This window comes from Leptonotus elevatus, chromosome 4, assembly GCF_054856555.1.
Source record: "Leptonotus elevatus isolate MCC_2025b chromosome 4, RoL_Lele_1.0, whole genome shotgun sequence".
Classification (NCBI taxonomy): domain Eukaryota; kingdom Metazoa; phylum Chordata; class Actinopteri; order Syngnathiformes; family Syngnathidae; genus Leptonotus; species Leptonotus elevatus.
The window spans coordinates 5,880,553-5,892,288 of NC_141242.1; the positions used below are offsets into that span (position 1 = coordinate 5,880,553).

At 40.4% G+C, this 11,736-nt stretch overlaps 2 protein-coding genes across 5 annotated transcripts; one reads left to right on the forward strand and one right to left on the reverse strand.

The window, feature by feature from the left end:
* Positions 1 to 4,859: 4,859 nt before the first annotated feature.
* LOC147175216 (protein FAM180A) lies at positions 4,860 to 7,203 on the reverse strand. The gene is given in 6 exon segments (XM_086073543.1): positions 4,860 to 5,239; positions 5,329 to 5,390; positions 5,599 to 5,659; positions 5,661 to 5,710; positions 5,713 to 5,865; positions 7,196 to 7,203. Coding segments are annotated over 5 exon segments (600 nt in total). The 5' UTR covers positions 5,792 to 5,865; positions 7,196 to 7,203; the 3' UTR covers positions 4,860 to 4,891.
* On the forward strand, positions 6,849 to 10,356 carry kbtbd4 (kelch repeat and BTB (POZ) domain containing 4). 4 transcript variants are annotated; one of them, XM_086073540.1, is made up of 5 exons: positions 6,849 to 6,902; positions 7,412 to 7,873; positions 8,550 to 8,691; positions 8,816 to 8,922; positions 9,491 to 10,356. In XM_086073540.1, the coding sequence occupies exons 2-5, from the start codon at positions 7,421 to 7,423 to the stop codon at positions 10,349 to 10,351; spliced, it is 1,563 nt and encodes a 520-aa protein (XP_085929666.1). In that variant the 5' UTR covers positions 6,849 to 6,902; positions 7,412 to 7,420; the 3' UTR covers positions 10,352 to 10,356. The 4 variants fall into 4 exon arrangements, with proteins under 4 accessions (XP_085929666.1, XP_085929667.1, XP_085929664.1 ...); XM_086073541.1 differs by having other exon boundaries at positions 6,868 to 6,943; XM_086073538.1 differs by having other exon boundaries at positions 6,871 to 7,111.
* The last annotated feature ends 1,380 nt before the right edge of the window (positions 10,357 to 11,736 follow it).

The following is an 11,736-nucleotide window of genomic DNA, read 5'->3' on the forward strand; positions in this document are numbered from 1 at the left end:
TCTGTTTTGTTTCGCAGTGTTACAGCGTAGATGAGTTTTTTTTGTTTTTTGTTTTTTTTATGTACAGGCCAGCGATTACACTGCGCGTTGCATTTAGAGGAATTTGATATACCGTCACGGAACCAATGGCAGGCACGCTTTACGTCATTAGGTTTTCATTTTTTTTTTTTTTGTTGTTTTTTTGCATGTTTGAATAGAAATAAAATAATCAATGGTTTGGAGAAGGCTAAGCGACAAAAGTCAAGCGGGCAGAAATCACGCCTTGATGTCATCTGGAATGAAATGTGCGATCCAGCCTTATTTCCATACCAAAGATTTGGAAAAGAGATTATTACGCGTGGTCACTCCTCGCAGGGTCGATCATACGGAAACCTTTTATTGCATCTGAGGAAAAGGATTAAGTTACATGAATTCTATGTACAGTGTGTATATTGGGGAAGTGGTCACAAGCCAACAAGTAACCATGGACCTGCAAAAAAGCATGTTTGAAACCGTCACGACGATGTGATGCAGTTAAGAGGCTTACTTGAGTTTTTGGCAATTGTCAATGTTGTACAAGTCATGTTTAAGCTCCATTTGTAAATAGGATAGATACATAGAGATTTGATGTATCCGGACACTATAATATGGCCATTATTATAGCTAAGTATGTGTCATTTAAAATAAAAATTAAAAAAAGCTTAACAGATATATAGTCGGCAAGATTACTGTATGTTGTGTGTTACATTTCTGGCTTAGAGTGTCGTAAAAGTAATGCTGTCTGGTCTTCGCTTGCTGATTTTATTTGACTTTTGGAGGAGGAGAAGCAGAAGGTTGTGTGCTTTGAACAGGAGGGGAGGAGGGGGGGGGGAAGTCGCGATAACTGTTAGCGGGTTGCAAACATTTTTTGCGCCAAAGCCTTTCAGCAGACACTGGATAAGAAAAACCATTCGCTCATGTTTCAACAAAACTTCGGAGGTTGTCATTATTGCACTAAATTTTTACGACACACGCCTTTGCCACGTCTTAACGGACAAGTGTAACGATGGACGCCCACAACATAAAAAAAAAAAATATTTTTTATGACAAGGTGAGTAATGAAATTAACTGTCAGAAAATGACTAATTGTCTTGTAGCAAAATGTGCATTAATCTCAGTGAGATACACATTTCGTACGCATTCTCATACATGAGAATATGACGCATTGAAGGGGGGGAAAAAAACGTAACCTTTAAAAACCTACGTGCTCATTGTGTTGATAAATGATTGTACGCACGCATGTGTGACGTCTTCTGTTGTACTTTATATCTTCTCGGTGACCACTGTCTGCTGTGATGTGGGCAGGTTCTGTTAACCGGACAGGCGGTGCCAGTTTTGTCAGCTACTTCTGTCGTTTGCTGTTTACTATACGTTAACATTGTTCTGTTGTTTGATTTTTTATATATATATATATATATATATATATATATATATATATATATATATATATACACACGTCTCAAAGTTCAGTTGTGAAGACATGTTCCTGTTTTTTTTTTTTTCTTAAAGGCACTGATATTTGAATTCTTATTGAAGGAAATGCACCTCTTCTGATCTCCATCAAGCAGTAATTTTACCTTTGACTGACCCGGCTCCGACTCTGTTTCACTCTTTAATTCATTTCTACCAGTAGAAGAAGAAAAAAAAAATACCCTCCTCTGTGGTGTTGTCTGGTGTACTGCTTAATGTACAGTAGCTTGTTAATATTGCAAACGCATTGTTTTTTTTGTTTTTTTTCAATGGAAAGTACTCACTGGTGAGATTTTTAAAGTGGTTTTAAAAGCCAATAAACTTTTTTTAAAGAATGTTTTTTGCTGTTTTGAGTGCGGTTTGTTTTTGCTGTACATTCAAACCAAATTGTATGATTGACCACGATGATATGGGTAGGCTATGTTTCTTCAGATTTCAATGCAAGCGTTGCATCCCTTTTGACACAAATATTAATGCTCAAAACACAATGTAAATAGAAATACATGGAAGTATCACAACAAACTTAATCAGCTGATCTTAGCCCGTTTCAAATCAACAAATGCTGGGACATTTTTTGTTCATTTTTCTTCCAATTAACACATCACAACATAAGACAAAGATAATGACATTTAAACATGGTTGCCATTTGTTTTCCTCTGTTGCAAATACCAAAGTATTGTAAAGCAGTCACATGTTCTGCCTGTAATTCGTATCTTGGTTGTTGTGCTAAACGACCCAAAAACGACACTATTTTAAAGTGGAATTCAACACAAAAAAATTTGCAATATGTTCTGTTCAGCCCAACTAGTAACAAAGAATGGTATTCTGATTTATATTGCATTTGTGGAATATGAATTAAGCAGCAACATACACCCGTTTTATCCATCTCAGTGGGCGGCCATTTTGCCACTTGCTGGCGACTGAAAATAGACATCACAGTTACTCAGGCTCAGGTAATGACCAATCGCGGATCAGCTTGATAACGTCACATGACCAAACTCAGAAATTCTTTTCAGTCTACAGCAAGTGGCAAAATGGCCGCCCTCTGAGATGTGTTTAAATATGTGTGGCACGTAGAGCATATTGTAAACAAAATTTGGGGGTTGGCTTCCCCTTTTTAAATTGATGGATTGGTTTAATTGGTTATCTGAATTTTATTCTATCAAATGTCGGAAAATGGAACAGAACATGCATACAGAATGGTCGCGTATGATAACCCCCCAAAAGGGTTTTATGTGTACAACTTAAAAGCCCAAAAAACGAACTTTCCAATTTAACTCTCTTGTAAACTGAATTGCTCTCCATGCAGCAGTACAATGAACAAAAGAAACAAACATTAGTACCTGGCAGTGTTTTATTTTTATTTTTTTTTATTCAGCATTTGTATTAGCTCATATTGTGTGATGCAAGCGGTCATAATGTTGCAGCTAACCAGCGTAATAATTTGCCAATCAAACCTCTCCAGCCGCTTCCTAGCATAAGGTCAGAGTTCATCAGCGCTTCCAATGACCCCTAAGGTCACCAGGTTCTGGCCCCTCCTAGAAACGAGGTCCAACCAATCAAAGCTCAGCTGGCTCCTCCTCTCCGCTACTTTCCCAGGCCCCTGCGATATTCATAACATGTTAATGACCTTAACCCCATTGATCACGTTTGATTGAGAGCAGCCTGGCCTTAATCGTGTGGAGTGTGGCGGTGACCTCCACGGACACGCCACAGCATTTGGCAGCGTGAGTCGACAGATTTCACTGGAATATTTAGTATTGATTCTCCTCTTCTGGTCAAATATGTAATCGATAAACCAAATATATGGAAAACCAGGCAACTAATGTGGCCATTACATAACCAACCTTGCTGTCATTTGCACATAGTTAATGGAATGGAGTAAGACATTATAGAAGACGTGTCGGCCTAGCTAATTTGGCTGTTTCATGCACAAAACTAAATTGCAGAATCACAAATGTGATGCCGACAGAAATTGTGATTATACATATAATTGACACGTCAATAAAATGAGGAGATATAAGCAAATGACAGCATGCTGACCAGGCCATATGGGAGAGTTTTAAATGATTAAATCAATTGTTAGCTTTAATCAATACATAATTACACTGGGCTCTCATCATTGGTTTGGATATTAACTCATTCACTGCCATTGACGCCTATAAACGTCAAAAATTCATTGTAACTATTTCTATGAGTTTAACTTTTTTTTCTTCACTTTTGTTAACAAGAGTATGAAAACCTAGACTTTTTTGGGGGGGGGGGGTTGTTAAAAATTAGGGGCGTCAGGCGATTAAAATTTTTAATTGTAATTAATCGCATGACTTCGATAGTTAACTCACGATTAATCACAAATTAAATGTACAAAAAAAATCATCTAGGTTTTCATAGTCTTGTTAACAGAAGTGGAAAAAAATGTTAAACTAATAGAAATAGTTTAAATGAATTTTTGACGTCTATAGCCGTCAATGGCAGTGAATGAGTTAAAGTGTGGAGTGCAGTAATGTTGTGGAAACTGGATGTTGCTGAGAGTTACATTTTAGACAATACGACAAATGTGTTTGGGGGATGTGTCCACTCCAAGTGTGTGTACCGCATGTGAAGTGGCCGATCTTACAGCTGGAGCTCATTGTGTTGCCAGGCTGTGGGAGGGCCATTGTCAAAAGGCATGGTCGCCGGATGGATCAATATCAGAATGAATTAGGCAGCTGACCAGCAGTCGTCAATATCTCCTCATAATTAGCAGCTTCGGTGGTGGGAGCAGATGTTGTGCAGTGTGACCTCATTACCACTGGGCCTTAACTTCTAATTTAATTGATCTTTTGTCTGTAAATACGTTTTTTTTTAGGTTAATCGTGGAGATGACGGCACGGCGCACTAGTGGTTTTGCAATAACGTTTAACAACAACATACATTCATGTTGTCTTTATGGGGTGTTGTATGCGAAAAATTTAAAGGGAAGAAATCAAAAAACAATGCTTTAATAATTAAATAATAATTAATAAATTATTACTTCAGGCTGAGCAATTAATTGAATTTGAAACCGAAGGCTGTATTATTTATTTATTAATTTATTGTTTAATGTTAAATCCGGTAATATTTCTTGAAATACAGATTCATTAGATTATTATATTTATTGCTTGTTTATTTAAAAAAAAAAATAGACTGGAATATGACCTTGAAGAAAATAATCACATATTAAATCTCAATAATGAGAAAAAAAAAATGCACTTATATTATTTTTCAAAAGCTACTACTCTTTATTCATATTTTCCTATATTTTTTCTTGCCATGGCTGACACTGTAAATCTAAATATACATTTACATAAATAGCCGTAAGATGATTGTAGTGAAAGCATACAAGCCAAATCTGCTGCATCAAAATGAATTGTTTATTGTATTTCTACACATAATCGAAGAGGTAACTTCCACGTAGCTCATGCACGGTGATATTTGCCAGCTGCAGGAGCACGCCGCCCCAGGCCTCCCGGTCCTCGGGCCGCCGCTGGTTCCCGGCCCGGTGCGCCGAGAGCACCGTGCTCAAGACCAGACTCTCAAACTGATCCCGAGTCAGCGGCTGCTTCCTCCGACTCTTCAGCATGTCCAGCATCTGCTCCATGGAACTCAGACTCCTGGGAATGTTGTCGTTGATCTGCGAGAGGAAGGCCCGCCCAGTCCTCATGGATGCCATCTCCTCATCAAGGATGATGATGTTGTCGTCCTGGTTGAGTTCCACGCCGCCCAGCAAAAACTGCGAGAAGGGATGAACAAACAACTTGTCTTAAATGGAACCAGAGTGTTGTAATTTATGTTCACTGAAATGTAGCACGGCAACGGTACCTCGAACATCAGGTTTGCATCAACGACTGACGAGCCACTTGGACTTATACCTGCAGATGAATCTAAAGCGGAAAAGATTTTTTGCTGGATTCATTTCAAACAAATCTATTTTTCCCAAAATGCAGTACATAAAAAACGGTGGTGCACATGCTGATAACGAAGGCCGCCAGATAAGGTAAACAGCTCCCCTGTTTTCAGTGTGGTCAGTTTCATCACATATTTGACAACTCCGTCTCAACATATTCCCAAAGATTCAGTCCGACAATTTACCTTGCAGTGCTCGTTCGAAACGCATCCACATGATGACCAGCTGCCAAATTCTTAAATGGAGTTTCATCTTCATACTTCATTTCCAACATGACACTACTGCATCCTTCTCCCTTCTCGCTTGTCCAGTAGTGAGTACAGGCAGAGGCAACTCTGTCAGAATACCACACATTTTTTTCCTCCATGGAAAAAGCATTCCGAAGCCAGATGGCCGTGATGCGGAGCGGCAATATTTGGGATCTTGCCGTTCTGATCCAAAGTGTTCAAATCCTGCAGAAGTAATCGAGGTAGAAGAATTAATAGTAACTCCCTTCACTTTTTATTGAACAAATATAGAAAAAATTACCGAGGTAATGTGGTTGCAAAAGTGTGCACACCCTCTTATACTTGCAATGTGGCGGTGTTCAGAATTAACCAATCACAATCAAACTGAGTCACCCCACACATGCCACCATTTAAACTGGATCTGATTAACCGAAAAATGTCAGATGTTCCGGCAGGCTTTTCCTGTTTTCTTTCCAGCAGAAGCCTGAAGGTTTATAATAAATAACTGCTATTTTTACATGTTCATAATTAATTGACTAAGACCACAGTTCCAGAAAAAGAAAAATATCCCCTAAATATGATGATGCTACTGCCATTCTCCATTTAAGTGATCAGCAATATTATGTTTGCACCCATCATAAACTACTGACAAAAAGTGAGGGATAATTTGGCTTTTAGGTGAAATTATGGAAAATGTCAAAAGTTCACGCTACAGTGATATCATATAATGAAAGAAGGACATATAAGTAGAAGGATGCACTAGTGATTTCCTCAACTCAAAACATTTAATGAAAAAAAAGTTAACAGTGGTGGCTACACTACAACAAAAAATGTCAACGTCTCAATAACTGGTCATGTGCCCTTGAGCATTAATTACAGCTTGACAATGACGTCTCATGCTGAGGCATGGCATCCCACTCTTCTTGAAGGGCAGCCCTCAGGTCATTAACCCTAACCCTAGGTCTCATTTTTTATATTTATCACAAAATATTGTATATGACCAGTGATGTGTAGACTTTTTATATCCACTGTAGTTAAAATATAAGACAACGTATTGCTGTTTGACTTTCGGCTTAGTCCCCTGCAAAATGCTATATAGTACTGTAGTTTGAATACTAGTATACGTAACGTGGCAGGAGTCCTGTAGTTACATGCAATATACTTCTGGCCTACAAGAGGCAGTAGCACACCTACGTCATCCAGATTTACATGACAGAAGAAGACGACGATCAGCTGACCGTTGCAAAGTTTATTTACTTCCGGTGAGCAGTTTCGTTGTATTTTTACGCTAAAGTGGTTAAAGGTGATTGTCCTGATTTAATAATCGTATTCTAAGCAATTATTTCGTTGAAAACATTGTTCTTAATAAACGTCAACTCACGGGTGAGTTCGTTTCTGCGCTGGACAGGGAGCTGTGCTAACATGCGCTAACGCGAGCGTCCATACAGAAAAGCTAAAGTTAGCACCACTGGTATGTCACATACAGTAGCATCTAAATATTGTTGTTTATAATCTAGTGCATGTCACTACTTTGGAATGTGATAGTTTTAGTTACCTTCTACTTGTTTGTGCCATGAGATGTAAAGGTCACCTTGTCGTCCTGGAGCTAGATTATTGTGTTTCAATAACAATTATGTTTTGCGGTCACTGTTTTTTGGTCATGTTATGTGCACATATCTTTTACGAAATTATCTAATAAATCCAAATGAAGCCGGGAGTTTTGTTTGGCTAATAGGGAATTATTTTGTTTGTTTGTTTTTGTTTTGCCCAGCCAGGCGATATGGAGTCCAGTGAGGAGGGTGGCCTCAGTGTCGGGGGAGAGGAGAACTACTTCCAGGGCTACACCTTCACCGACCGCTCCCACTCCAGCCGGGTGGCAAAAAGCATCATGGACCTGTGCCTGGAAGACGGCCTGTTTGCCGACGTTACCATCACAGTCGATAGCAAAGAGTTCCACTTACACCGACTCGTGCTGTCAGCGCAGAGCAGTTTCTTCCGCTCCATGTTCACCTCCAACCTCAAAGAATCCCACAACCGCTGTATCGAACTGAAGGACGTAAGCGCTGCTGTCTTCCAGCTGCTGGTTGACTACATCTACCACGGCGCCATTAAACTAAGGGTGGAGGAGCTGCAGGACACCTACGAGATGGCAGACATGTACCAGTTAACCGCTCTCTTTGAGGAATGTTCTCGCTTTCTCTCACGGACTGTGGAGGTCAAGAATTGTCTGCAGGTGAGTTCCGCACATGTTATTAGGGCCGGACTGATATGTTTTTGTGTCGTTTTTTAGACTGATGCCAATATGACAAATGATTTTCCATGAAGAGATGACTTCAAAATAAAAAAACAGCGATGTCTTTCTCAAATGCCAAAACTTGTCATCTTTTACAGAGTTGCATTGTTACACATGGGCCGATATTAGATTCTGATAGTTTATTAATCATGAGCAAAAAATAAACAAATTACAGCTCTAAAATGACCTTTTCTCTCTTTTTTTTACCCAATATTTGGGTGAATAAAATCAGCATTTTTTTTGTATTGAAAATGTATTTTTTTTTTTAGTACAGGACAATCATGTATCAAGATAAGTTTAAATAAATAAATGTTGACATTTTCCCTTGTTTTATTTAAATTTTAGTAAGTCAACAGTGTTCCATCACTGGTGAGCTATCTTTAGAACTGACCCTCTGGGCTACTCACATTGTCCTTGGGGCTAACTAGTGCAAACTGGCATCCGTGTTTCAGTATCTCATCTTGCCCCCATCCCTCCACCAGCACGCGCCAAGTTAATTGGAGAAAATTAACTTAAGAGAGGCATCTCATTTATTGAATTCTCTGATCGGCCTCAATCATATTGAGCCCTGTTTAAAAAAATAATAATAAAAAATTGTGATTATGTCCTTGTCCAGGTGATGTGGCTTGCAGACAGGCACAGTGACCAGGAGTTGTACACATCTGCCAAACACTGCGCTAAAATCCACTTGGCCCAACTTCATCTGACTGAGGAATTCCTCAACCTGCCGCTCTGTCTCCTCTTAGACATTATCAAAGGTAGTTCTGCTGCCACAGTCTGCTTTTTTACTTTACTTTAATACTTGTTTTGTTTTTTTACCATAAAAGACAACATCTTCAAATGCATATTTACTATCAAAGTCGTTATGTTTGTTCTCCCCAGATGGAGTTCCGAGCTCCCAGAATCCAACTGTGGCCATCGAGTCATGGATAAATCACAACAAGGTGGAAAGAGAGGAATTTGCTTGTATTCTCCAAGAAAATCTTAAGGTACGATTTAAGCACATACAATCAAAACCTGATTTAATAGATTATTGTTAAATTCAGTTCCATTTTGTTTCTCCCATTCACTGCCATTGACGGCTATAGACGTTTAGTTAGTTTAACATTTTTTTCCACTTTTGCTAACAAGAGTATGAAAACGTAGATTTTTTTTTATTGTACATTCAGAACAGATATATAATTTGAGATTAATCGTTAGTTAACTAGTGAAGTCATGTGATCAATTACAATTAAAAAATAATTATTGCCTGACGCCCCTAATTTAAAAAAATATATAAAAAATGAGGGGCGTCAGACGATAAAAATAATTAATCGCATGACTTCAATACTTAATCTCACGATTAATCACAAATTTAATATCTGTTATAAATGTACAATACAATTTTTTTTCTATGTTTTCATATAAAAAAAAAAAAAAGCTAAACTAATAGAAATAGTTCAAATGAATTTTTGACGTCTATAGCCGTCAATGGCGGTGAATGAGTTAATGTTCAAGCTGACTTTTTTCGTGATGTCCGCGTCTGAACGAATAATATATCTATTATTCCGGCCCCAGGAAATCGGTGATAACGTTCACATTTATCTGATCGGCAAAGAGGACACAAGGACTCACTCTCTGGCCGTGTCGCTTCACTGCGACGAGGACGACGCCATCAGCGTCAGCGGCCAAAACAGCCTCTGCCACCAGATCACCGCCGCTTGCAAGCACGGCGGTGACCTCTACGTGGTGGGCGGCTCCATCCCGCGGCGCATGTGGAAGTGCAACATGCACACCATGGACTGGGAGCGTTGCGCGCCGCTGCCCAGAGACCGCCTCCACCACACCATGGTGTCGGTTTCCGGCGAGGACGCCATCTACTCTCTCGGCGGGAAAACGCAGCAGGAAACGCTGTCCAACGCCGTCATCTTCTACACGGTGAAGGACAACGTGTGGACGGAGACCAGCCAGCTGGACACGGCGGTTTCGGGAGCCGCCGGCGTCAACTTGGGAGGTACCATCTATTTGCTCGGCGGCGAGGAGAACGACATGGACTTTTTCACCAAGCCGTCGCGCCTCATTCAGTGTTTCGACACGGCGTCCCAGAACTGTCGGATGAAACCGTACATGCTGCCGTTCGCCGGACGCATGCACGCCGCCGTCCACATGGACGTCATCTTCATCGTGGCGGAAGGAGACTCGCTGGTTTGCTACAATCCGTTGCTGGAGAGCTTCACCCGCCTGCGTTTCCCCGAAGCGTGGAGCTGCGTGCCGTCGCTGTGGAAAGTGGCCAGCTGCAACGGCTGCATTTACGTTTTTCGGGACAAGTGCAAGAAAGGCGACGCAAACACGTTGAAGTTCAACCCGGCGACGTCTGTCGTCTCCGTTATCAGAGGGTTGAAGATCCTCCTGACAAACTGGCAGTTTGTCTTGGCCTAATCATTTCTCTTTGTTGCTCGGGAATGTATGTACATATAGACAACATTGCTGAGAGACGCGTCAGTTGAACGCTTCCGACTTTGTGGAAAGAGTTTGGGAAAAGCCCTTCAGGGGTCCATAATGGCAAGCTTGGAGAGGAAGAAGATCAGTGGTGGTGAGCCGGGCCTTCTGGTCCATCCGTTACTGTTACACACATTTGATGTCTTTGACTTCCTTCATTTGACCCAGCATAGTGAAGCACGCCTTCGTTTTTGAGCCAGCCGTACACCTTTGATCCTATTCGGGGTCACCTGAAACTAATCGCAGTCGACTTTCGGAGATGGCCCTTTTTAAATGGTCGGTTCCCACCTGAGGCAACATCTAGTGTTTTTACTCATCCAGTTTCTGATGTTTTTATCGCCAGTCCAGTTATTTGTATTAGCGCTTGACTTGTCTGATTGTGGATGTTTGCAGATAAGTCACAATATGCCACGATTGTGTAACTAGTGATGTTCATTCACACGCATGCACTTAATATCAAGTATAGGGGTGAGCATCTTTCAATGTCTCATGATTCGATTCCGATTTTTGGGCCTGCGATTCGATTCAGAATCAATTTTCCATTAGGAACGATTCTTGATTTAAATGTGCAAGGAATTCTAATGATCTACTCCAGTCTGACTCGCTAATGCTAATTAGCGCGCTACTCGCGGCACTTTTATCACTCAAAAGAACGGCTCCACACTGCAAAAACACAACTTTTATTGGAATAACTTGATAGTGACTTTTTTCCTTCTACTCTCTAATGTGGCTGCAACTTAACAGTGTATTAGACCGCGTGGAACCACACTGCCCCTAAGTGGCCAAATCGGGTACAACATGAACAGCGCTCCAAATAAAGGCACACACGGACAAAGGCAAGACGGTATAAAATTATTTAAATAAAATCGATTTTGGGACATTTAAAATCGATTCTGAATCGTACTAAATGAGAATCGATTTTTTGGGGCACACCACTAATCACGTATACACATTTTACAGTACAATTTATTGTAAAGAAATGTTTCATAGGCTTCTTAAGTGTCAAATATTGATGTACATACATATAACAGGAGATGCTTTTTATCTTTTGGAATGTGTTTGTCTTCAAAATGTGTGTGTGTGTGTGTGTGTGTGTGTAGGGGGGGGGGGGGTTATGTACAGCATTTCTGGTCAAATATATTGCTGTAGCAACTTATGGCCTTGTAGCTTTTGTGACTATCACCACTGATGTTTTATTATGAATCGCAGATGCCTTTAGCAACTCTACCCCTCCTATGATGAATGTGAATGTTTAAATAACGTTTCCACGTAGCTAGCTAACAGGGCTGCATGGTTGCGCCGGCGCCAGCAACCGACCACGAGTG